Below are 23,142 nucleotides of genomic sequence, written 5' to 3'. Positions count from 1 at the left end.
TTATTATGCTTTTAAATGAACTTCCGCGGACATCTAGGGAATCCTTGGATTTGTCTGAAATTATGAGTATCATTGACCGTATGAAAAAACGAGCAAAGGCAACGATCACCATTCTCGATGGAGCTCAAGTGAATGACAGAATTAAATATATCTATAAATCGGTAATTAAGGACCTTCGCAAGAGGTTTGGGACACCAGAGATGTTAGTACAGGCCGCAAAGACAACCAGCGATCCAGTCTTCGATGATTCTCTTTTAGCTTCCTTGAAAATGCACATCATGGACAATTACCCAAAGAGGTCAAAGCTCCGCAGATTTTTTTCAAAGCGCTCTTGACCTTTTAACGACAGACGAGGAAACTAATTTCTCATGGGAGACTGCTGCTAAAGGGTCTTTAGAGTTGTCATTAATGGACAGCTGCCATTAGACCTCAAAGGAGAAGGGGTGCAGTGCAGATTCACAGTGACACCACAGACAGCATGCCTCCCCTGTGTGATGTCGCGGTTTCCCCTTTCACAGCGGTACCACTGTGGCAGGAGTGACTACAGTGGGACTAACATTAGAGCCCCACTTCATGCCAGGAAAACCTAACATGCACGTTCAGGTTGGCCAAACAGAGCACTTTGTAGGCCATTGTTATCGAACCAGAATCAAGATGGCAGCGGATTGTTTATTTTACATCGGAAACAACATGCAGAGCTGACATGTTGTTCTCAGCTCCTGAACCGCGGCTTGAAGTTGACTCTTGTCAAAAAGGAGCATACAAGTCAGCAGCTTCTGTCTGCAATAAAAACCTGAGACAAGACCAGAATGCCTGGCATCAACATCAAGTGGAAAGAGGAAGTCAGTGGATTCTTTTACGAGTCCTGCAAAGATGGTGTCAGCATTACTTTTGCCTTTTCACCAAACAGAAAAACCTCCACTGAGGCAGTAGTTTGATGAGGGAACATAACAAACATCAGGTGATGAGGAACAAACTAATCTTATCTGGAGAGACAAGAAGTCCTAGTCCGGACAGGCTGAATGTTATGGTCTGCTAACTTTTACTCAGTTAAGCAGAAGTGAGCCCGTACATCATGGCTCAAATTTCATAAAATGGATGTTTGAGTGGACTGTGATGTTCAAGAGACATTCAAATAATCAATAAGTTGTAAACTATTGATGCATTGAATTAATCTCATTACAAATCCTGAAATTGTGTGTGTGTGTGTGTACATGTGTCCAAGAATGGGTGTGCATAGGCACAAAGCAAGAGGCAGCGCAACTGAGGCCTACCAAAAAAATGAAGCATACTGTGACATTACAGTGGCAGGTCCAGGTGATGGGGGGGTTGTGGGTGAGGTTCTAACATTCAGTGATGTCATGGAAGTACGGGAGGATGGACGGCAATGCTTTATAGAAACCCAGATGTCCGTTCAGGCCAAGAATGTGAAGTGAAATAACAAACCGTTGGTGAATGAGCAGCTGAAAGCAGCCAGATTTAACCCAGACTTCAATAATCTCTGCCCTCAAACCCTTCAAACAGGATTCAGGAGTTCTCTTTTCCTCCTCCAACATAAAAAAACCTCCTAATCCTCTGGATTTCAGATTCTGCTTTGCTTTTCTGTGACATCATCTAAAAATGTTCTCTATTGGATCAAGGGGGGTTTTTAACAATTTTCGAAATGCTTCTCAGACATTCTTGAGTTATTAATTAGGACAGTTTTCATTGCTGTATCTCCTGAGTGCTTCACACCACCACCTTCAAGGGCCTTAGTGGTCCATCGACCACCTTCACCTGTATCCTTCCTCTTTGCTCGCTTTACTCGGCCATGTCTTCTAAGTAAGTACAGTGTGACTCCCATTTTTTCAGCCTTTCCGCTCAGCTTTCACACCCTTTTCGGCCACAAAGCCATGTCACTCTGCGTATCATCACAGGTTTATTAAGTGACTTTGTACAATACAAATGAAAAATAACATTAAAATACAGATGGAGTACATAGCCAAAGCAAAATGTGGTGTTGACTCTTCATTTTCCACTGACAGTTTCCGCCCAGCGACTGAAATATTCCAAGGTTTTTTTTTTCCTTGCGCCCAGGAGCTCTGTTTTATATGAAAGACTGCTATTATAAAGAGTGGACGCAGCTCTCAAGTCTCTTGAGGATTTTTTTTTTCTAAACATACAAAAGAAGTTATTACTTCAGCTGGCTCGGTATATATAAAAATAAACTAAAGTGAAATATAATACTTATGACATAAATGGTGGTCCAATGGTCGTGGGGAATCGCTAAACACAGAGGAAAAGGAAAGCAGTACATTTCAGAAAAACAGAAGCTTTAGTCGGTTTTGTCTATAAAAAGGCCCAAGGTGCATTTTTTTAACAAATTCCTTAAATTTCAGGTTATTTTGTTGACACTGTATGATTTTAGGCTGTTGGTAGTAGGGAGGGAAAGGTGGGGAGGGGTTGGGCGAGGCAAGGGAGGTGGGCCGGGGGGGTTAAAGGTCACCGGATTCACTCAGAACATAGAGGATTAGTTAATGCCGTGTCTTCTTACTTCAGCACATGATGGAAGAACAGGTTAATGTTCCTGTAATGTTAATGTCTGTTCTACGACGATAAAAGTCACCAACTTGATTGTTCAACATTCAAACACATCTGTCATTAAAAGCAACCTTGGGATGAAAACAGGAGCAGGAGGGGGCGGGGACAGAATTAAGTGAGGACAACAATAATAACATCAATAATTATAATAATAATTAAAATAATAATATGGGTTTGGCCTTTCTAATACGGGATTTTTTTTCTTTTTCTGTTATTAAGGTAAACACATTCTTTGATAATGAGTCCAGAGGCAGCGAGGGGGCTCCGAGGTGGTTCTGAATGTACAAGTGGACCGCCTTCCACCCAACCTCACATACCAGCAACTACCCCCTCTAGTGGCTGGGAGCAGGAACGCAGCTGCGCTGGCAGAGCATGGACAGGGGCGGAAGAGAGGGGGGAAGGGAGGATGGGAGAGGAGGAGGTCAAGAGGGGGAAGGATGGGGTTCAGTGCCACACAGTGGTGTCCTGACCGGCAACATTGGCAAACAGAAATTACTTGAGTTGGGGTGGTCCTGCCGACTGTCCTCTAAAAGATCTTGCCTTTCTTTTTGTTTTTCTCCAGAGTTCTGTAGAACGAGGACACACAGTCAGATGTAATTTATTAGGATACAAGATAATAATCTCCTCTTTATTGACTACCACTGACTACCTTAAAGTGATCAATCTATGATGAATTCATTCAAACAAAACCAGCGAGGACATTTAAAGAAATGAAAAATAGAATCTGAAAAATACCAGGGAGTGCTTGTGAGGAGCCTTAAAGAATGTTTTACTTTGTACCAAAATGATTTTGCGTATTTAGAGGCCATTATTTTAGTTAAATAGATTAGAATGTACCTTTATCATCCCACAGTTGGGAAATTTCAAAATGCATATGAAGTTTTAAAGGCCTTGAACCATTTTGAAGTATTTTTTGCACAAACATCTACAGGGCGATTTTTCTTTAATTCTCCCCAAAAACCTTTTAAAAGATTTTCTGCATCGGTAAACCTGACATGAGCTGATATTAAGCCCTCGCCACAGCTGCGAGAAAAAAAAAAATGCCGGCAGGCGCAACGGTCAACCTCACCTGGAGGCCTCCAGCTTCTGCTGCTCCAGGCGCTGCTGGGCCTCCCAGTTTGCTCTCTCATCTTCAAACACGCGTCGCTTCTCCTCCAGCTCCTTGTGCTGAGCCTCCAGGTTCTTCTTCATCTGCTCGTGACGCCGTTGAAGCTGCAGAGAGCACACACACACGCACACACACACACACACACACACACAATGGCCGTCAGAAGTCTTCATGCTGTTTAATTTCCTCTGAGTGGTTCAACTGGCTGGTCTGATTACTGCATGTAATAGCATGAAGTCCCCACTTCACAAGAGCACATCCTCTTTAACTCTTTCCCAGGGATTGTGTGTGTGTGGGGGGGGTTTGTTAGTGTATGTGTGTGTGTGTGTGCGTTTACCTCAGCTTCAGAGTCTTTGAGCTTCTGCACTTTTTCCTTGACTTTCATCTCAAACACCTGCTCCATCTCCATTTCCATCTTCTTCATCTTAGTCACATGCTCTCGCCTCTCCTCCTCCATCTGAGCCAGAGGACTCCTGCGCAGGGAAGACACACACACACACACACACACACACACGCACGCGTACACGCACACACACAAACACATGTAGAACAAAAATAGATCAGCACTTCACACCAACAGCAGTTTGGAAGCATTAAGATGATGCTGCATTGTGCCAAATATTGAACAGGCTTCCCAGTTCCAACCAAGGTGTACAAAAAAACATGCACTTTGGAAAAAGATGAAGGCAGGAAAGGAGCGGAATAAGAAAGTGATGCATTCAGGGTTTTATCTTTTGGAATCATAAAAACATGCCAATCAGATCTGTGTCCATTCAGAATCGATAGGAAAGCAAGATCTTTCTGACACCTGTGGCACATGTTGAGCTGAGGGGTTGTGAGACGTAACACTGGATGGGAAATTTTCAGAGTAAGACCAGCGATTAAAATGGAACTTCACAATTCCCGGTTGTACGGTGGACACGCTCAAATGCATTCATAATACTACAGTAAAAATGTAGTATTTCCTTAATAAGGCCACAGATGGATAGTTTCTGTTCTCATCCACGGAGGTGCTTTGAGATTTTTACCGAAGTTGGTTACTCGTCTTCAAACATGAGGAGGGGCAGGTGACTTCTTCTGTACAAACAATAAGCAACTGGCTGTTTCCTGCCTTTTATCCAAATGCTGACCATTCTGTGGATATTGAGGTCTCCAAAGTGCAAAACAGACCAGCCTGAGTCTCAACTATTGCAAAAGAGATGTTGTTTGCACATAACACTCAAGTCAAGCCCAAGTGGAAACCCAAAGAACTTTTTACCCAGATCTGAGTTTAAGGTTACAGAAACCTTAACAGATCATGTCAAAACTTCTGAAAGCGTCTGAAAACACCTTAAGCAGGTCTTCATCAACTCTCCATCACCGGTCCGAGAAGAACGATGGGCAGCGGTTGGTGCAGGCAGCAGAAAGTGGAAATAATTTAAGCCTTGAGATTTGGGGGCGTCAAGCTTGTTCATGAGAAAATGTGGATATTCAATATTTCACATTCTCTTCTCAGAAATGTCTACTCAGGAAGGGGAAGTCAACGCTTGAGGACAGACACAAGACAGAAGCTGAAGGACAGGAGAGGGAGAATGAAAAGAATTATCTTTAAACGAGGGTATGAAAATAAGTGAAAAAAATGACCACTTACATTCCTTCAACTGTGTCAAGCCTAAAAATTAAAAACACACAAAACACACACACACACACACGTACAGACACACACACAAAGCATGCGATGAATGAGATCATGCACAAAACTAAAAAGGTTGTTACACATGTGTTTAAAAACTACTTGGGCAAATGATGATAAATAAAGCTCGGGAACAAATAAAAACAGCAGCTGTGTGAGCCAGTGTCTTGTCAAACAGTAGCCGCATGTGAGCGTTAGCAGTGTGAGGCTTGTCAGCTGTGACTGAAGGTCAGTGTGTTAAGCTCTACGTGACGCCCGTCCGCACTGGACGCCGTGAATCACCGTTCTGCCGCAACAACGAGACCGCCTGTTCGCGTCAGGCTCAAACTATTCTTCCCTCCAGCATAGAGGAGAAGGGGTCTTTAGAAGACTTTTACGAAACAAGTAACTGGAGGCTGCAAGGAATATTTATCCCTATTTGAGTTTGATCGCTGGATTTAGTTCAGCGCATTTTAACCGCTGCTAAATATGGTTACCGCTGGTTCTTTGAAGAGTCGGTGCAGATTTTACCCTGATGGCCAAATTAAATATAAACATGAGTGCCGTTCAGTATCACTCCACTGCTGACCAACTGAGTAAACAGTAAAAGAATCTATATCTATTCTACTGCGCATACACTTTTGTCTATTTAAATTTTTGTGCATCAATGTAAGCATGCCTCTAGCCGTGACTTTCCTCAAAATGTCTTTATGCTAACATTATTACAATAAAAGCTCTTGAGCCTCGAATTTTCATTTAAGCGGCCACAAGTGCACCGATCCAATCTTTGAGTGGACCTTATCAAAGGATAAAACCAGCAGACGGATAACCCGGTGGCCTTGGCACCAGGCATCGACAGGCGGGTAAGTTAACATTGCCATCGAAATAAAACCGGCTGACATTAAGCGTCCAGTGCGAAACCCCCGCTGAGTAAAACTCGCGAAGCTCTTTGACTTAAAACTTCACACGACTTCACGTAAAGTCGTGCAAAGAAGGCCTGCAACGTGGAGTCACTGAGCTGCCGTAGCGAATAGAAGAACAACGCCTTCTGCCTTTCCGACTCCTTAATACCGGGAGTGGGTGGAGGGACAAATGGAACTTTTTTAGGAAAAATAAACAGCTGTGATGCCCCAGCAGAGTACTTTATGTATGAAAACTACAGGTGTGTCCAACGTGCACACGGTAAAAAAAAAAACCCAGCTCTATCCCGTGCAGGACTTACTTGGTGGACAGCTGCCCTTTAGCCCTGTTGTTGTCCACGCCGTTGTAGGTGACGGCAGCCAGCTTCCTGCTGCGGTAGTTTTCGTAATGGACGTTGTTTGTTACGTCCTTCAAATCCTGCATGTGAGTTCTAAGGTGGAGGACACAGGGAAACGTCCGGTCCTTTTACATTTTATATCGGACAAACATTTCAACCGTAGAGACACAAAGAGACACTTCATCAACTGTTCCACTACTTCAAGTAACTTGTGGATTTGTGCGGTGCTTTGAGTCCAGTACCTGATGAGCATGTCCCTGAGGATGGTGAAGTCACAGTGGTCACTGTTTTCCACTAGGAGGGGAGAAAAAGGGAGTCAAGTATTTATGAAGATTATCTGACCTTGTCTGACCTTCGGACAAGCGAGAACCCGGGTCTGGGACGATCTGAGCAACGTGCTTCGGCACAATGCCTGTCCAGGACACTTTGGTCTGACGTAGAATTTTCTCTTTTCTCGAGTATTACTATTCTCATCAAAAGTGTGTGTGAATTGTTTTTACCAGGTTCTCGCATATACTGCAAATTTACCTTGTTTCATTCACTGATTTTCAACATAATAGAGGTTTTGAAAACAAATGCTACGATATCAGCTGTCCAGTCCACGTGACTACACATCGCCATATCATCCATTTTATTCCCCATCTAAGCGTCCTGTTCCTGCAGACAACAATGTCGTCCCTTTGTTACGGACTTGGCTTATCTGACACAGTTTCAACCCGGAGCACCAACACAGGGGGTCGGACACAGACTGAATTTCACACTGGTGATGCGGATGTCGAGAGCAGGGAGGGTGTGTCTGTACTTGCACGTGATAGGATCAATACATCAATAAAGTGCACTGCCAGGATTCAGTTTCTGTCTGAGCCTCTTCCTCTTGTTGTTGTTTCCATCGCTTTCTATCACTTAGTTCCTGATAGAACGTTAGAATATGAACAAGCTTCTCCTTTTTGTTGGTTACAGAGGCGACGAGCAGAGAATGTTTCTTTTTTTAACAGACACATGCACTTGCTGTTGTTGCAGTGCTGTCAGTCTTTTACAAATCAACCAATGAGGGTAGAGGGTGTTCGAACGTTCACCAAGAGATCCACCTTCGGCTCAAGACCAAAGAATTTTCCTTCATTTTTATAACTTCGGGTCAGACACACAGAGGGGTGTTGTTTTACTCTCTTAGGAGTCATACCTTCTGCAACCCCCCAGGGGTACTGCCTCCCTCTGGCCCGCTTGCCATTCACCTCGATGATGGTGTTGCTTCCTACGACAGCCAAAGGCAACTTGTCCTGGCGGAACAACGGAATATCCCCGACATCAAACTCAGGTGCTAGCGGGCCTCCCAAGTCATGGAGAAAGCTTCTCAACGTTTCAAGGAAACCAAATGTAAAAATATGCAACCAGAGGTCAATGATAGTACAGAAAATTAAAAAAGAAACAAACACTTCAAAGCACATTATAGTGCCTTTTACTAAAAAAACAGTTCCAAAAGGGACTTACTGTCAATATAGTAACTGTATCTGTTGAATGTTTTGGGAGGAATTTTAAGAACTTCCCCTTTTCGCTTCAACCCCGAGCAGATTAAATTGTCATTAAAGCCTCAACGGGATCAGTGAGCAAGAGTTCTTGGTTTTTAACAAGATTACTGACCCCTAAAAAAGTACAATTTTGTAGTCCCATTGTTCCATGTTTTCCATGAACTGTGGGGGAACAAAGCTCTGACCTCACGCTCTAATAAGATGAGAGAATCTGGCAGGAAACACGCTGTACCTTGATTTTCTTCACCAGTCTGTTCTCTTCTTCGTCATCCGTCTCAGGGAACTCGTAGATTTTGATTTTGTGCTCTTGGATTTCCCTCATGATCTGGATGGAAGACAGAGGAAGGTGAGGAGTTACCCCTGCCAGAGATGTTTGCTTTGACTGACTCATCACAGTAAATCCCAGATATTATCTAATTTCAGTCACATAAATAGATGTGAATTTGTCTCAGGATGATAAAAACAGCAGAAATCTAATACTTTAAACAGTCAGCAATATTTAATTTTTTTTTAACTAATTTATCTGCCAGCTAGTTTCTCTATTATTCATTTGTTGACAGGGATCTGTCAGTCCTTGTCCACAATTCAAATATATTCAATTTAGTGTAATTAAACCCAGAGAAACCAGAAAACATTCACATTAAATGGACTAGACTTTTCTACCTTGTGAAATGAATCGAACTGCTTCATCACTTGGTTTTGTGTTAGTTGGCAAATAATTTAATTGCGACCATAAATTCATTTCTGGCTTCAGGTTTTAAAATACAATAAACCAAAAACCATTTCAATGCTCTTGTGCATGTATCAACATTACTCTCTGAAATACAACGCGGCTGGTCAAATAATTTCATATAATTGCGAACCATACTGGGGAAGCGTGAGAGGAAACTCCAAACACCATTATGATATTAAAAAATGTTTCCACTTATTTTTCACACACTTTGGAGAATTTAACAATGGTTCAACTGTTTTACAGGTACTCTCTTTTAAAGCAGCGCAAACGGGAACAATTATATTTGAAGAACTTCATTCTTCACAGAACCAAGGATTGGACATTGTGATAAATATCAAATCGTAGATAAATAAAGTTCCTACAATAAAAGATTAAAACCGGGAAAATCGGATGATAAATATACACATATTGCAATGGTTTCATTAAGAAATAAAATCTTTAAGAGTGAATCTAAATGATTAAAAAAAAATTTTTGCACACACTAACACATACGCCCGCTGTTACTGTGATGGTGCCGACCATGGCTTATGGAATATGTCTGCCGCCTTTCTATGCAGCTGTGGAAACCACTGACCTGCTTCTTGAACTGCAGGCATTCCTCCGGGGTGAGGGTGTCTGCTTTGGCGATCAGCGGGATGACATTGACTTTCTCATGCAGCCTTTTCATAAACTCAATGTCCAAGGGTTTCAATCTGCAGGCGGACAGACAAGAGACAGAGATTCATGAGGTTCACCAGGATGCAGCCTGTCAAAGACATTAGAATTAAAATCATATAATTAATCAAACCGTAGCGGACTAGTAACTGGACTTTCCATTTTAGATTTAATCAGTCTCCCCTGATTAGCCCTTCCTGCGCCATGAAAAGGACAAATGAGGCCAAAACAAATGGAAAAAAGTTTTGGTTGTGTTCATGAGGACAAGAAAGCAGGGTCTTGTCATTTGTTTAATGTTTATTGTATATTTAATTTGGAATTTTCCCTTTTTTTTTTTTAAAAAAAAAAATCTCAATGAATATTTCCCTTTTGTTGTGTTTTTAGTCCTGTGTTTTCAGAAAATGTGGAGGTCAGTCGGGTGTTTGTCTCAGAACATACGCTACCCATCGTCAAGGCTGTCTGGGTACGTAGGACAAGCTGCACAAACACCATGGAACCTCTAACGGTGTATTCAGCGCTGGAATTCCTAAGGAATGTTGAGAGTGAACGTTACACCTCTGAGCCGCCACATCGCTATCAGGATAAAGAGCTGGAAACCAGCTGAAAATAATGGGGATAATTTCGTCCAATATATTGGCAGCATGGAAATGAAATTTGTATTAAAATGATTGTGGGGATATTTTTCTGACCACATGAGCCACATATGTTTTTCTCCAGTGTTAAGAATTAAATATAGACGCAGGATATCTGCAAAAGCACAGTATGTAAATGAAATGGTTGACGCATCTTTCACTTCTAACAAATAACGCAACTTCCAACAACTTGAGCCACCCATACATCTAGAGAATTTGAAAAGATTTGTAAAACTATCACCTCACATCAGATCACATCTAAAGACTGGTTTTTCGAATTTTGAATCTCAATAGGCTGAGACTGTGGATCTTACATCCAAAGTCTTTGAAAAGACTCGTGGAAAACTACAGCTAGAGTTTTTCGGCAAATTTTCCCCCCATGCACTGTTTTCTCCGGGCATTTGCAGAGCCTCTGCTTTTTCAGTCCGTCGCTTTTCCTTCTCCACTAAGTTGTGATACAGTGGGGAGTTGACATCGTCCAAGCCAGGCTGTTCTGCCCAGAGCTCCACCGTCCGTTCCCCTTTGTGGACACTCTATACTGATCGGGACATCCTTCGCCTTTCCCATCAACCATACCATCGACAAATACCATCTCTGATGCCAATACCACTGTGGCGATTGTTTGTTCAGGTTTCCTTTTCCCTGTTTTGTTGGAGCTCATCTTCTGGTTGCTAATTGTGCTATGTCACCATAAAGACTTAAAGACTTGCAGCAATGTCAGTTTTATGCCAGTTTTTAGTCTGCAACTGCAAAAGTCTTAAGGCGTAAGCCCAGCAATAATAATTGCGTTAGTGTAAGATCTCCTAGAAGCTCCAGGTATTGTGTTGTGTACACATAACAGCTTGGTCAGAAAAGCTGGGGCAGCAATATGTCGGCTCTGTGTAAACAATGGGGTGGTTGTCATGGTGCTGCATGGTAGAATCTATGTAAAATCAGAAGCTATCTCACAATGGCCAGGCATTCCAAAAAAATAAAAGGAGACATTCAGGACGACGAACAAGGATTTATATATTGTTGACAGAAATTTACAGCTTTAAGGACATGTAAACAGCATCTGACAGCCACTTGTGTACAAACAATATTCTGGCTTGCACATTTTTAGAGGGGCAAACAGTGTGTTTACTTTTTAAAAGTAATTAAAAGATATCACTTTCAAACTGCTGATGCAGCTATGGAGTCTAACAATTTTGAGACTCGCAGATTCAGCCCTTAACTAGCCATCCTGTACTCTTAACACTCTGAACAACTGGGACGCCACACATCTGCGCTGGTCTCAGGAGACCAATTTGCTTTGATTTGAACACAAAGAGAATGGAACTCGTAGTAGGCACGGCTTATTTTAGGTGCCATTTAACCCTCAAGTGTGACCATTTGACAGTCTATCGTGCCTCCTCCTTTGTGGGAAAGGGTTGAGTTTCTGAGACAAGTAACCACAAAACTCAGTGGGGGTGAAGGTGTTCCGGAGGACAATAATCACAATTACTTTAACAATGTAGGAAGCTCCGCGAGTGCAAAAATGCTATTTATTTGTGTTGTGTAGCAACTCCAAACGCCCCCTTGCACTTCAAAAGCAACCGCTGCCTGAGGAAGGACCTGTTGCCGGTGCTGCCTATAGGTTATGGCTTTCAAGTACATTTGCTTTTGAAGTTGGAATCGATTGTTTTCACTTTTTATAGCGTCCAAATAAATCTTAATTTGGTCTCAAAGTGTTTCCCACTTTGATATGTTGTAGTTCTAGAGGCACGGCCACTTCTGCAGCAAAAATTTCACACCATCTGCTCCTCTCAGTGAAAGGCGCCACATGGTTCGGCTCCAATAATTAATTTCAGAAATACTAATGATGATGTCTCAGGCTTTTTTGTAAGGCTGTTCACAATATCAAATTTCCAAATTCCTCCGTTTAACTCTGTCGAGGAGATCGAGCAACAGCCCTCAGTTTAGGAGATTCAGCCGGGGGGGAAGGGTTGATGGATGAAGTTGTTCCCTGTGCTTTGTTGATTTGTAGGACTTACATTGCACATTTTCTGGGCGTTGGGGGAGAATAATTCTACTGCTACAATTGGTTCCTGTCATTATTTATTTCTTTTTTTTGCTGCTGCTGCTGCTGACAAGACTTTTATAGTCTTTCACTTGGCCGAAGTCTGGAGGCACTTTAAAAAGAAGTCGACTAATCCTCATTTTAGGGTTGGGAAAAGTTAATTTACTGTGTCATGTATGGGACATGTCTCCGATATTGAATAATATATATAAATAAGCACTACAGCTGACACCTCAACAGCTGTCCGCTTACACTAAATGATGTGGTGCCCCCTGAGAATGATAAACATTACTTGTAAAATTCCAGTCAGCTTTTTATGAAACATTACGACGTCCATCACCTGCTCGCCACACTCCGGCTCAATGCTGCGAGCTTCCCTGCATTTCTTTCCTTTTACAAGCCTCGAGTGTCAGCCTAAATTTTTACGAGACAGCTGACTCAGACTCGCGGTGTCATTTACAGTGAAGCCCCGGGGAGGCGGCGGCGGTAGAAAACCCTGGTTAGTGGCACACACAGATACTCCACACACTCGCGAGCTGCCTGGCGAGACCGCAGCTTCACGCTACTGGCCACTCAGTGTCAGAGGCAGACAAGGGCTCAAGGGCCACGATGAAAACACGACAGAAGCATGGGCGTTATTCTCTGACATTCTTCATATTTCCTTTCGTTGCTGTTTTAACTTCCTCTCCCAGTGAAAAATGCAGCCCGACCTTTGGTGCATGGCAGAAGCCCTCACTTCCCTCCTTGCACTATTTTTTTTTTTTAAACTCATTTCCTGCCAATGTGAACCCTACCCATTCTAACCTTTATCTTCCCATTGACTCCTTACGTGTGACGGCTAAGGCAGACCATAGTGATTACACAGGTGCGACGCAGGTATTTATAGTCTTTATGTATGTGTCTCCCAAACTCACCCGTGTCCTGAGGGTGCTATGAAGTACAGGCAGCAATGGATTCGGCTGTCGGGCATCTGTCGTCTGTTCACCCGTGACTCTGAGTTCAAGTAGTCCTCAAACTTGCTGTCTATGTGGTCGATGACTGGCTGCCAGCTGCAAAACACAATGTTGTCAGCAACTGCAACCGGGACGAGAGTGGACTTCTGATGCATATAGCCATATTTGAGAGTACCAAACAGGGATAGATACACTGATAGTAAAACGTATTCACTATTAATTTCATTCAATGTGTTAATTTTCATTCTTGATTTGATTTCAGCGAAAAAAAACCACACGACTTTTGCAATAGCTGTTGTCGGTATCACGATCAAATGGTTAGCATTGGTCTTTGGACAGTGCCCTCACAATCTGCGTTCAAAAAAGCATCAACTTTAAACTAACACGAATGTCCAGCTGGATATTGACCGTATTGTTCGGACTCTAAGTCGCACTTCTTTTCATGATTTGGCTGGTCCTTCGACTTATACTCAGGTGCGACTTATATATTAAAATATCTACTGTAATTTCTCATGTGCGTTATTTTCACTGACAGCCGCAAGGATGCTCCTCCTATTACTCCTGTACCATGGAAAATTTAAAATCTAAATGTCAACATATCAAGACAACTGAGAACTGAACACAAATTCCGCCAAAAGGAAAATCATATTCTGCAGATTACAAGCAGCAAGTAGCGAAATATGCAGGTGAAAACGCTAATCGAGCAGCAGAAAGAAAGTTTCTGCTGAACGAAAGGGACTGGCGAAAAGCGGAGGATACTCCAACAAAAAAAGCTAATCGCAGCTAATGCTAGATGGCAAAAGCTAGAGGAAGACGTTCACAAATGGGTGCTTGAACATCGTGCAACCGGGAGAGGCTTGTCAATGTTGCATTTACGTCTCCACGCTCAAGTAGTTGCCAAGGCGATGAAGATAAATGACTTTACAGGAGGACCTTCTTGGTGTTCCTGCTTCATGCTAAGCAACCACCTCCCTATCAGAGCCCGGACAACCACGTCCGAAAAACAGCCACGCAGAAGAGGAAGCGGCACACCATCTACCTCTGGAGTTGGCGGAGTTGCTCATAAGTGACACCAAGGATGAAAAATTCAACGGATTTAGTCATTTGAGATCAAGAGTTTGGTGAACTTTTATGATTTGTTGTTTATGCTATAGTTATCTGAATAGCTGTAAATATGTTACGTTGACATACCAGCAACCTGTTCAGCCTCTTGCTCTCTATTTTGTTTACTATTGTAACGACCCTGCGGTACTGTTTAGATGAATAATCAGGAGTTCGGTGATTTCCTACTGGCTGTGAATGTGTTTTGGGATGAGAGACAACGCTGAGACAGAGAAGCTTAAGTGGAGGCGCTGTTGCTTAATTCTTATGATAAAGATCCGGTTTAACCAGCAAATCATCGTTGGGCACGTCTGCTCAGACATCACATCATAACTTGCCTTTCAAAGTAAATGGCTGTTCTTGGTCTCTGATTATCAAATAAATCACCCGCGCAAAATAGGACTTATAGTCCAGTGTGACTCATATGTTTTTTTCTTCTTCATTTTGCATTTTTTGGGCCGGAAAATACGGTACATACAGTTGAATCGGATATTTAACACATCAGTGGTTCTCTAGAAGGAACAGAGCTCAAACATTCAGAGGAACACTAAATCAGATGAACGGAACATTGTAGCCCAAGCAGACATTATATTTGGAGTCATGAGGAAATCAAAAATCATGTGTTTCAAATACCTACCAGTTGCTGTTGTCAACAGCATCTCCGAAGCCTGGGGTGTCAACTATAGTGAGCAGCAGCTGCACGCCACCTTCTTTTATTAAAACTTTGGACTGCTCCACCTGAAAAGACAGGAGCATCAGTTTATCCTCCATTAGGCCCAGTTGGGGTTCCGAACACAAAACGTTTCATCAAGCTGCTCCGTGCAGAAATAAAAGAGGGGTGGGCACTGCGTCAATAAAACTGAGGGAACACGGATCAAATGTTTCGCATGAAAATATTCAGATTCTTTCAGCATGTAGCAACATGCTGACTGGCACTGTGCTATTAGCAAACTATGCCGAGAAACCAGAAAACTGCACGACTGTCTGGAGTTAGCAATGCTGTCAGTCATGAGCCAGACAAAAGTACAGCACTTGAGGCACTTGAGACCCGGAACCACCAGTGCAATTAGCTGGAGATAAAGTTAAATGGTATTTATGACCAGGGCTGACAGTGACTGACTGAACCGAGGGCTGACATTGAGGAACACATCAGTCAAGACTCAGTGGAAGCTCAGCTTTTCATTTAAGTGCTACGGAGTCAAAGGCGGGTCATGAATACAGAGATGAATAGAGACAGAAAATTGTCCTGTCTCACTGTAACCTTAATTAAGATCGTGTTAAGTATTGGCAAATACATTTCTTTTTTTTTTTTTGATAAACGGATTTGCAGTGTGACCTGCTCATGCACAATGCAGCCTGCCGTTATGTAGAAGCTTGGACACACACGAACTTCCTCGTAATGTCTGAGCTTCTTCCCCGTGGCTGACCAAACCCTGCTCCCCTAAGTGACATCACACTTCCCTATGTGACATCATGTACCTACCATGACAATGGGTGATTAATACTAAGAGAATCCATTGGGTGAAGCAGAAAGCTGGAAGGTCAGTGTGGGAAGAGTAGAGCTTAGAGATAGCAAAAGAGGGAAAAGAAGATGAAGGCAGCCACAAAGGTGGAAAACAAACAAACAAAAGAACCTGCTACGGCACTCCTTGAATACCAACCAGTGTAAAACCTCATGAAAAACATAAATATTTTTATTTCTTTCACTCAATTCTACCAATATGAGGTTATGATCCAAAGCGCAGTTATTTGTCTTACTTTGTTTTTATGAGCTTGTATGAAGGGCGCAAAGATGCACCCAAAGCTGAAACCGGTAATGGATTATTTGTCGTATCATAAAAGAAAAGTACAGCGGTTTTCAAAAAGGTACCCAGAACACAAACATGAGAGCCCAACAACATATTCACCTCTCATCTTACCTTGCAAAATCATTTAGAGGGATTTTTGTGTGGGTAAGAGACTCATCATTACATGTAAACGGAGACTTCTGGCACTTTACCGTAAAAGCATTGCAAATTGCCTGGTAATGAGTAGAAATAAACTTGTTGGAATGTTCAAACTGAATACTTCAAAGATGATCGGACCAAATTCCATCGCTCATTAAAAATATACATGTAATTAAATGAATCTGACAGCAGTTGTACGGGCAGGGTATATGCAGGGCTGTCAGAGCCCACGTGTGGAGGTTACCTGATGACATGGCGTCCAAGTGAATGTGTCTGAGGCTGATTAGAGAATCTTATCAGTCACTTTCGAAAAGTAACAGCATTCCTGTCTTGTTTATTTAACTGTGTCATTTTTCACAGCCCGTGAGAAAAACACACGCGGGTGTGTTTGGACAGCACTGGCTGCAAGTCGGATAAAGTACCTGCACCGTCTTTTTGATTCGATGTGAAGGTCCGGGATACTCTGCTGAATAAAGATCTGTCAGGAACAGAGAGTTGATCAACGTGGACTTGCCCAAACCCGATTCACCTAGAAAAGAGTAAAATGAGACCACAAGTGAGTGTGTGTGGAGTTCTGTGACCTGTGCTCTTCAGTTCTCGTGCACCACTGCAAGTAGAATCATTTGCGTCCTCTGCACTGCAATAAATTCCCCCCGATCCCCCAAGAATTTATCTAAACAAGGTGAGCAAGTAGCGATTAATTACTTTGAATTAAGCATGAATTAACTTAAAAAGCATTTATTAACAAAAGTCATCCGCAAGTAAGTGGCAGGAGATTGTCCACAAATTATTAAACAAAAAAAAGCGGTGAAGTGTGGGGCTAACCTCTTTCTAATTACTTATATAACTGTTCAGAAACATTCTGCAAATGTCGATGTTTAAGTCAATGGTCAGAATACCAATAAATAACAAATATCTATTATATGACAATTCAGTTAGTTTATACTCACATAAATATATATATGTGGCAACGCCCTACTTGAAATATCATTCTTGGGAAAATATATTTAGCGAAAGCCACCGCACTGAATAACACCCTCACAAAAAGCACATCCCCCAATCAAAGGTCATGTGTTTGTCCAGAGTTAAGACTGACATTTGCCCAAGACATTAATGCAATTCAGTCAACAGTTAAAAGCCTAATCAAACAGTGCAGACAAAGCCACGCGTTATACACAACTGACTGGCTGTGTGGTCTTGTCAAGCTTGGCCCGCCATTGTGTGCCCGGTTTCCAGGCGCGGAATGAAAAGGATCATTAGTTGAAACGACCACTGGCACCGCTTGCCTTGGCTGGCGGCCACAAGTCAATATTTAACGAGCCACTTACACCACTCAAGGGTGCTGTGCGGCGCTCCTACTGCACCGCTTTTCTACACTCCATGTCACCGTGACTTCCAGGTTTGTTCCTGTTAAATGACGTAGAATGCGAAGCGACGACGGGCGCACGAAAAGGTGCACCGGGCCGCTTGCCAAGTGAGGCGGTGGCGGGGCTCACGCATTTCACGGGGCCCAGAAAGGCGTGCCAGTCACTGGTGGTAATACCAGTCCCATCTCCTTCCTTCATCCTGCTTTCCTCCTTTGCGCCATTCTGATGACGCACTGTGTTGCGCAGCAGGGACATGTGGGCTCAATGCTAATCAGAGCCAAGAAAAGCTGAACATTGTGTGTTTGTCCGTGTACGAGTGTGTTACAATCCAGACTTGACAGGCCTTTCTCTAGCGACAAGCCTTTTACTACCTCCTCTATGTTCTCTACTGACAGCTTGACAGCATCATTCTTTAATCTGTGCAAAAATCCTTGAAGAAATGGACGCGATGGTAATCACACTTCAGAACGTGTCTACCGCTCGCCTTCTTTTTAGACAGATACTACACGGGACAGAGAGCGACTAATATAGGAGTCTTGTTGCAAAAAATTTCCAAACACAGCAACGACTGCTCTCGAGCATATGGAAAATGGAAGAATATTAATCTAGGAACCGAGTGTGAATGCAATGAGGGATGCACTATTCTTAGAGACATGCTGGTTCTGCCTGAGGAAATCATTCTGACCCGAGGAAACATTTTCCCTCCAAACAGATATTCATCAGCCAGTGAGGATCTTGGCCCAGGGTCAAGCACTTTATCCAAGTTCTTTAAAAGAATGTCTACATTTCTTGATTCCCCGGGTCGCAGATCTAGATAAACACAAATGTTCCTGTAATGCGGGACTGTCAAGAGATCCGGGACCAGATCCATTCAAATAAAATAACATTAGGGCCTTCACTCTGACTCAGCGATTATCACTACAAAGCTGAAGGCATGTCCCTTGTGTACAAATGCAGCTACATGCACACACACACAATCCTTCGCTCAACAACAAACCACAATGAAGAACTTTAAAATGCCAACCGCGTTGAATACAATGAGACGATTCAGATAAAACAAGGGTAAACTGAGGCCTCCGCAGCTTGTGTTCTTACCCACGACCATCAGGGTGAACTCAAAGCCCCTCTTGACAGACTTCCTGTAGACTTGGTTGGGGAGGCTTGCAAAGCCAACATATCCTTCCAGATTCTTTTGCTGCTGTAAAAAAGAAATGGGACAAATAAATAAGATGGGCCTTGCATGGCTGCTTATGTTGTAGTCAAAAGAGGATCACTGCGACTCTTCGATGGTGAAAAGGAAGTTGCTGAACAGAGTTTTAAGTAGATTTGGCAGCAGTGACCTCTGTGTTTCCAGTCCGTCTCTTAAAGTAACCACTGCACCTCTTACCGATGTAGCCGGTTAAGAGTGGCATGCAAACAGCTAATCATTACGAGTGCTCAGTTGGACCATCGATATTTGTCACAAGTGTAGGAGCAGCAGAAAAATGACTTCAGCCAATTTCAATTTTTGGTTGGGGTCACAAATACAGCAGTACTCCTAAACTAGATATTTTAAGCAGTCATCATTACTAATTAACAGCAGAAATTCTAATCCTGATATTCTTTAAGCTACATGGCTCATGAATATTCTTATAAACCCTATTCTGAAACACTTAATACCAATACCCAATTTTATGCCTAAATTTCATCACAGCTGGAATATCAAAATAAGAACATCACAACGCAGCTGACAATTGAAATTCAATGACTGATTCAAATATCTGTGTGGTTGCAACATCTCACTTTAATTGAGGGAAAAATTCACTGAAATAATGGGAGTGAAATATTGTCCACTGTCGGTGTAATTCTGAAAGACACAGTCGGGCACATTGTGAGCTTTATTACAATTAAGTCAGCTCACATGGATAATTGCTGCTTGTATGCACAAGTAAATATGTGGTTTTCAACTGGTAGAAATTATTTCAAGATACTTACAGCTGTTTTGATGATGGGCGATGTGACGCAGTCCAGATGTGCAGGTAAAGACAATGTTTCCAGGGACAGGAAGCAAAGAAAAGAAATCATGAAGACAAAAAAAAGGAACAGAGAATCAATTTCTAGCCACCTGACAAACAAACCATTCTGACCCTAGAAATAATTTCCCAGAGTAAAGCCTGAGGGAGAATCGTTCATGATCCTCACCACAGTGAAACAGACTCTTGACCTGTGTGGTACAAAACCCTTCGCTTGCTTATTTTATGTCAGTAGTAGCATAAAGAGCATCCCTTTCGGCATTGCAGTATTTCTTTCTGGCACACAGGGAACATTTCTGCCTGCTGCACTAGAGCATCTCCTGCCTACAGCAGCCCACATGTCTCCTGAATGACAACGCTACCAGCTAATATTATTTAATATGCTGACTTTCACACAGGTTTTAAGCCAAGCAACATCCTGTTTCACTTCAGCTGATCTCATTCTGATAACCTAATCAAACACTATAAGATATTTGGAACTTTTTGACCACTTATATGAAAAAAAGTGATGAAAAAAAAATGCATGCTAACGCTTCCTTTCTGGCAATGTCTAACAGGAAGTGGTGGAAAGCAAGACTGTGCTTTTGCATTTTTTCCGTGTATATACCTCAACGGCAGGCCACCTGTGTATTACAGGTTAAAATCAGTGTTGAAAATACAACTTCCTCATTATGTGCCAAAAAAAACACTTTCATCTGTTGCAACCTTACTCTTACTTAGTATGAAATGTTCATGATTTTATTCACCACAGGATACAAGCTTTTCAAATCGATGTATCACATATGATCTATGTAATGTGTTTCGGTGCAAACAAGGAAGACATACAGTTTCACTGTCTACAACTAAATATATATCTATTGTTGGGTTAAAAAAAAAACATGTATTCGGTAATTTCGGGAGTTTTTGTTATTCATTCTGCTGAATTCAAGTGCTTGTTTTGTTTTGACCAAACGAAGTAAAAAAAAAAAAAAGTTTCTTCATACAGAAATTGTTCTTTTTTTGTGGAGACCTCCATTAATTTTGTGTGTAAAACATTATGTGAAAGCGTAATGTTTTTTGCAGCAGCACAGTGTTTCATAAAAAAAAAATTCTTAAAAACACAGTTGATCTTTCAGCACTATTCTAACGTAGGAAAGATAGTGATTTTGATTACATTTCTATTAATAGTGTTGCCTGAACAGCCTTTGCCATGCATGTATCACACAGGCCTGCCTTTGCCGCCGCGGTACGAAAAAAAAAATCACCCAGGAACGCCCAGTTGTTGTTGGAATATTCATATGAGTTAAATCTGCAGCAAATGGATTTATGGTCATTCATAAAGTTTTTTTTTCCTCATCAGTCTGCTGCTCTGTAAATTTACCGGCAGAACTCTGACTCAGGTCACGGCTTGAGGCCGGTAATTTTTAAAAGTCAAAACATGAACTCTTGAGTTGGTAGATCCGCTGTAATCCAGATTAGATGGTAGCCTCTGAACTACTTTGCCTCGACACACCTTCCAAGGTTTGCTCTGATTCCCTGACCAAACAAATGCAGCCGCGGTATTTTTATCACATTGCATGAACAAAACGTGTTCCGAGCATCACGTATGACACATTTGCACAGATAGAGATCTTTCCCCTCACATTGAGAGGCGCTTTCAGGGGGCTGTACGGCAACAGCATTGCTAGCAGCAGCGGCTGCATACCGGGACTATTTCAAGTTATCCCACGCTCATTACTGTTTAGTGAATAAATAACGTTTAAAAACAGCCACTACACGGCTTTTTACTCAACTCTGAAGACAATCGTGAGATATCAATGAAAGCTGTTTAATCCAACATACGACACTAAAGTTACCTAAGCGACCGTTAAGTTAATTTTTGGTTAACATTAATCACATTCTAGCGCGGATATGATGGGAGAACGTATTAAGCACCATTGCATCTAATTGTATTAGCGGTGATCACGCATTTATCGCTTTAAATCACACAATGAATACATTAACTTTGCTAAAGAGCTAACGACAGGAAATGACACTCCCGCTAGGTTATGCTGACTGCTAGCTACGAAAAGGCTAAAGGCTAGCACGCTAGCACCCATCCAAGTAGAGGCGGACGACTGGGCGTTGGTTGCTGAGACAACTGAAGAGGCTCTGTAACGACAAAGCCCCGATGCTAAAGCGACAAACAAGGCAGACCCCAAAATCACGGTCGCTGTTCAGAAAAAAGCTTATTTCAGTAAGTCGTGACGGTGGCGGAGTGCGGCGGTCTCACCCATAACGTTGACGCTCCCTGCCGCCTCAACAACCGATCATTCACTAGCCGACATTCCCCGTCTGAGTGCTTTCGCTCGAGTTACGCACTGCGAGCTACGCAACGCCCACCATGCCCAAGGAGGGTACGCCGAAAGACTGACGTAAATGAATCGTGAATAACAAACATGGAACTCTCGCGATGGCGCGCGATTCCTTTCAGTCCCGGTGCCTTCTCGCGAGAGTCGGACCCGTACCCCTGAGAAAATGCTTTTAAAATGTGGACTGTTTTTCAGCTAAAACTCACAAAATAACGTCTTACGGGGTCTTCATGCACATACATTTTTTAATCTGCTAATCACCACAAAGCAGCTCTATTTAGTGCATTGCCTTTTCATTGCTATTATTTACCAATCTCCGCTTGGCTTGAGTGTGTGGGCATTCCGGTGTCGCATACTCCAGCGACTGAAAGGGGAAAGCGTCTGTTGTCTCCATGGCAACCCGGGCTCTGACAGTTCGACGGTTGTTTTCGCGTATCTTGTGTCGTCCTGAGTGTCAAATATTGAAAGAAAAAACAACAACATATGGCTTATGTTCGAATCTAAGGATACTAAATGAGGGATCACAGAGTGATCCGCTGACGATGCTGGAGGAAGGGTAAGATACTAACTTCTTTGGTCAGTTTGTTAGTTATTCAACCAAAATAAACTAGGCTCGGCTGATCCGGATCTGAACTACTGTTTTTTTTGTTAGGATAAAGCACAAGGTCACAGTTTTCTAGAGGAAATTGGTTTCTAAAGAAAGTTGTTATTGATGCAGGCATCAAGTCCGCATGGTTCCACCGGGCAAAAGGTCACTCGTGATGAAGGTCTTGACAAGGTCTTGTTTTATTTATTTTTTTCTGCTAACCATATTTCCTAAATAGATGGGTTTAGGCAAGAAATTACTGACAAATTTACAAGAAATGGCACAAAATTGAATGAGTTTTACACAAAAACAAGTGAAGAGTACCCAATAATAATGCACAAAGACCTAAAAATAAGCAAGTAGATACCTAATAATATGCAATTTTTTTCCTATATATTCGCAAGAAAAAAAAATGCGCAGAAATGGGCAGATAAAGCAGCGGAAAACAGGAGTCAAACAGGAGTCAATTATAGATACACAATCGTTCAAAAAAGAACAAGAACAACTTTATTTATCCTGAAGGAAATTGTTGTGCCAGAGTTTCAAGTAAAACATAACAATAATAAATAATAGTAGGAAATTGTTTAAACAGTAAAAAAAAAAGTGGGGGGAGAATAAGAAATGCAAATAAAACTATAAAGTGTCAAAGTCAAGACTATAAAGTGTT

At 42.2% G+C, this 23,142-nt stretch overlaps 1 protein-coding gene across 4 annotated transcripts; it reads right to left on the bottom strand.

The window, feature by feature from the left end:
* Positions 1 to 1,905: 1,905 nt before the first annotated feature.
* LOC147230405 (septin-7) lies at positions 1,906 to 21,829 on the bottom strand. 4 transcript variants are annotated; one of them, XM_086153792.1, is made up of 15 exons: positions 21,811 to 21,829; positions 21,306 to 21,310; positions 18,643 to 18,745; positions 16,603 to 16,709; positions 14,872 to 14,972; positions 13,095 to 13,229; positions 9,431 to 9,548; positions 8,356 to 8,448; positions 7,778 to 7,874; positions 6,840 to 6,891; positions 6,562 to 6,690; positions 5,319 to 5,339; positions 4,026 to 4,161; positions 3,650 to 3,792; positions 1,906 to 3,146 (listed from the first exon to the last, which is right to left on the bottom strand). In XM_086153792.1, the coding sequence occupies exons 1-15, from the start codon at positions 21,812 to 21,814 to the stop codon at positions 3,107 to 3,109; spliced, it is 1,284 nt and encodes a 427-aa protein (XP_086009918.1). In that variant the 5' UTR covers positions 21,815 to 21,829; the 3' UTR covers positions 1,906 to 3,106. The 4 variants fall into 4 exon arrangements, with proteins under 4 accessions (XP_086009918.1, XP_086009919.1, XP_086009915.1 ...); XM_086153793.1 differs by lacking the exons at positions 5,319 to 5,339; positions 21,306 to 21,310 and adding an exon at positions 21,595 to 21,596; XM_086153789.1 differs by lacking the exons at positions 21,306 to 21,310; positions 21,811 to 21,829 and having other exon boundaries at positions 18,643 to 18,790.
* Positions 21,830 to 23,142: the final 1,313 nt, after the last annotated feature.

This window comes from Fistularia commersonii, chromosome 10, assembly GCF_037954325.1.
Source record: "Fistularia commersonii isolate RoL2024-O1a breed Wild chromosome 10, RoL_Fcom_v1.0, whole genome shotgun sequence".
In the NCBI taxonomy this organism is placed as follows: domain Eukaryota; kingdom Metazoa; phylum Chordata; class Actinopteri; order Syngnathiformes; family Fistulariidae; genus Fistularia; species Fistularia commersonii.
This window is presented reverse-complemented; position numbering and strand designations above follow the sequence as displayed.